The sequence below is a fragment of the Chaetura pelagica genome, unplaced genomic scaffold, assembly GCF_000747805.2.
Source record: "Chaetura pelagica isolate M959 unplaced genomic scaffold, ChaPel_1.0 scaffold658, whole genome shotgun sequence".
Lineage (NCBI taxonomy): Eukaryota > Metazoa > Chordata > Aves > Apodiformes > Apodidae > Chaetura > Chaetura pelagica.
In genome coordinates, this window is record NW_009954168.1 from 132,144 (window position 1) to 133,232 (window position 1,089).

General features: G+C 60.6%; 1 protein-coding gene across 1 annotated transcript in view; it reads left to right on the forward strand.

Moving 5' to 3' along the window:
- Position 1: 1 nt before the first annotated feature.
- Positions 2-1,089, forward strand: part of CTSH (cathepsin H) — a gene marked incomplete at its 5' end in the record, with an annotated part of 5,941 nt that continues 4,853 nt past the window's right edge. Inside the window, 2 exons of the mRNA XM_010002838.1 lie at positions 2-103; positions 391-477. Of these exons, the coding sequence (XP_010001140.1) occupies positions 2-103; positions 391-477 (189 nt within the window). The remainder of the gene's footprint in view (positions 104-390; positions 478-1,089) is intronic.

The following is a 1,089-nucleotide window of genomic DNA, read 5'->3' on the forward strand; positions in this document are numbered from 1 at the left end:
TTGCTCGGCCCCAGAGGGTAACTTCCTGCGCAGCTCCGGGCTGAGCCCTGACTCCATCGACTGGAGGAAGAAGGGAAACTTTGTCACACCCGTGAAGAACCAGGTGAGGAGTGTGTGTCATCAGCACTGCACCAAGACTGGGCCAGCCACGCCGGGCGGGGGGCTGTGCCTGCAGGCTGCCCTGGGAGCCCCTCCACGGCTGGGGGAGAGGGGCTGGGGCAGGGGGAGGCTGTGGCCCCCGGGGTAGGGCCCAAGCAGAAGGGCTTCAAAGCCCAGCTGCCAGCAGGGAGTGGAAGCACTGTGCTCCTGGCATGCCCTTCTGCCCCAGCCCTGCTATTCTGGGTCTCTTCAGCACATTACAGAGCAATTCTTCTCTGGTTTCTAACGCAGGGCCCTTGTGGGAGCTGCTGGACCTTCTCCACCACAGGATGTTTGGAGTCTGCTATTGCTATTGCCACAGGAAAGCTTCTCTCTCTGGTAAGAGATTTTCCTTTCCTGTGCACTGATGGCAGGTCCTGCCACCAGTTCCCCATAGGGGCCCTGGGGGGCCCTGCCTGCTCCTGTCCAGAGCAGCCCCTGGCTGCTTTTTCCAAGCCTGGCTGTGCCTGGCTGTGTGTGGCTGTGCCAGGCCCCCCCAGCCCTGCAGACCCCACTCAGCTCTCCAGAAGCTGAGCCCAGCTGCTGGGGGGGCATGGGGCAGCATGGCTGCTGGGAGCTCTCTGTGCCCCAGGATGTGTCTGTTACCATCACGTTTTGGGATCTGAGTGTCCTGGTGCCCTGGGCCTTGGCAGAGCCCTCCTGGGAGCAGGATGAAACCAGAGGGGCTGGGGCTGGCAGTTCCCTGCTGCTGCAGGCACAGTTAGCTAGAGCCGTGGCTGATGCTGGCTCAGCTCCTTCTTGCAAAACAGCTTGCTGCAAGCCACGTGTTGTGAGGCTGTTTATTTTTAAACTCCCGGGGGATTTACGTTCTCGAAGAACTAGAAAAGCAGCGGCCGCTTGTGTGACTTACAGGAATAGCGAGGCTGGGTGTGTGTGTGTCAAAACCCAACCTGACCTTGGAAAGAGTTCTCAGCTGCTCCTGGGGGTGGG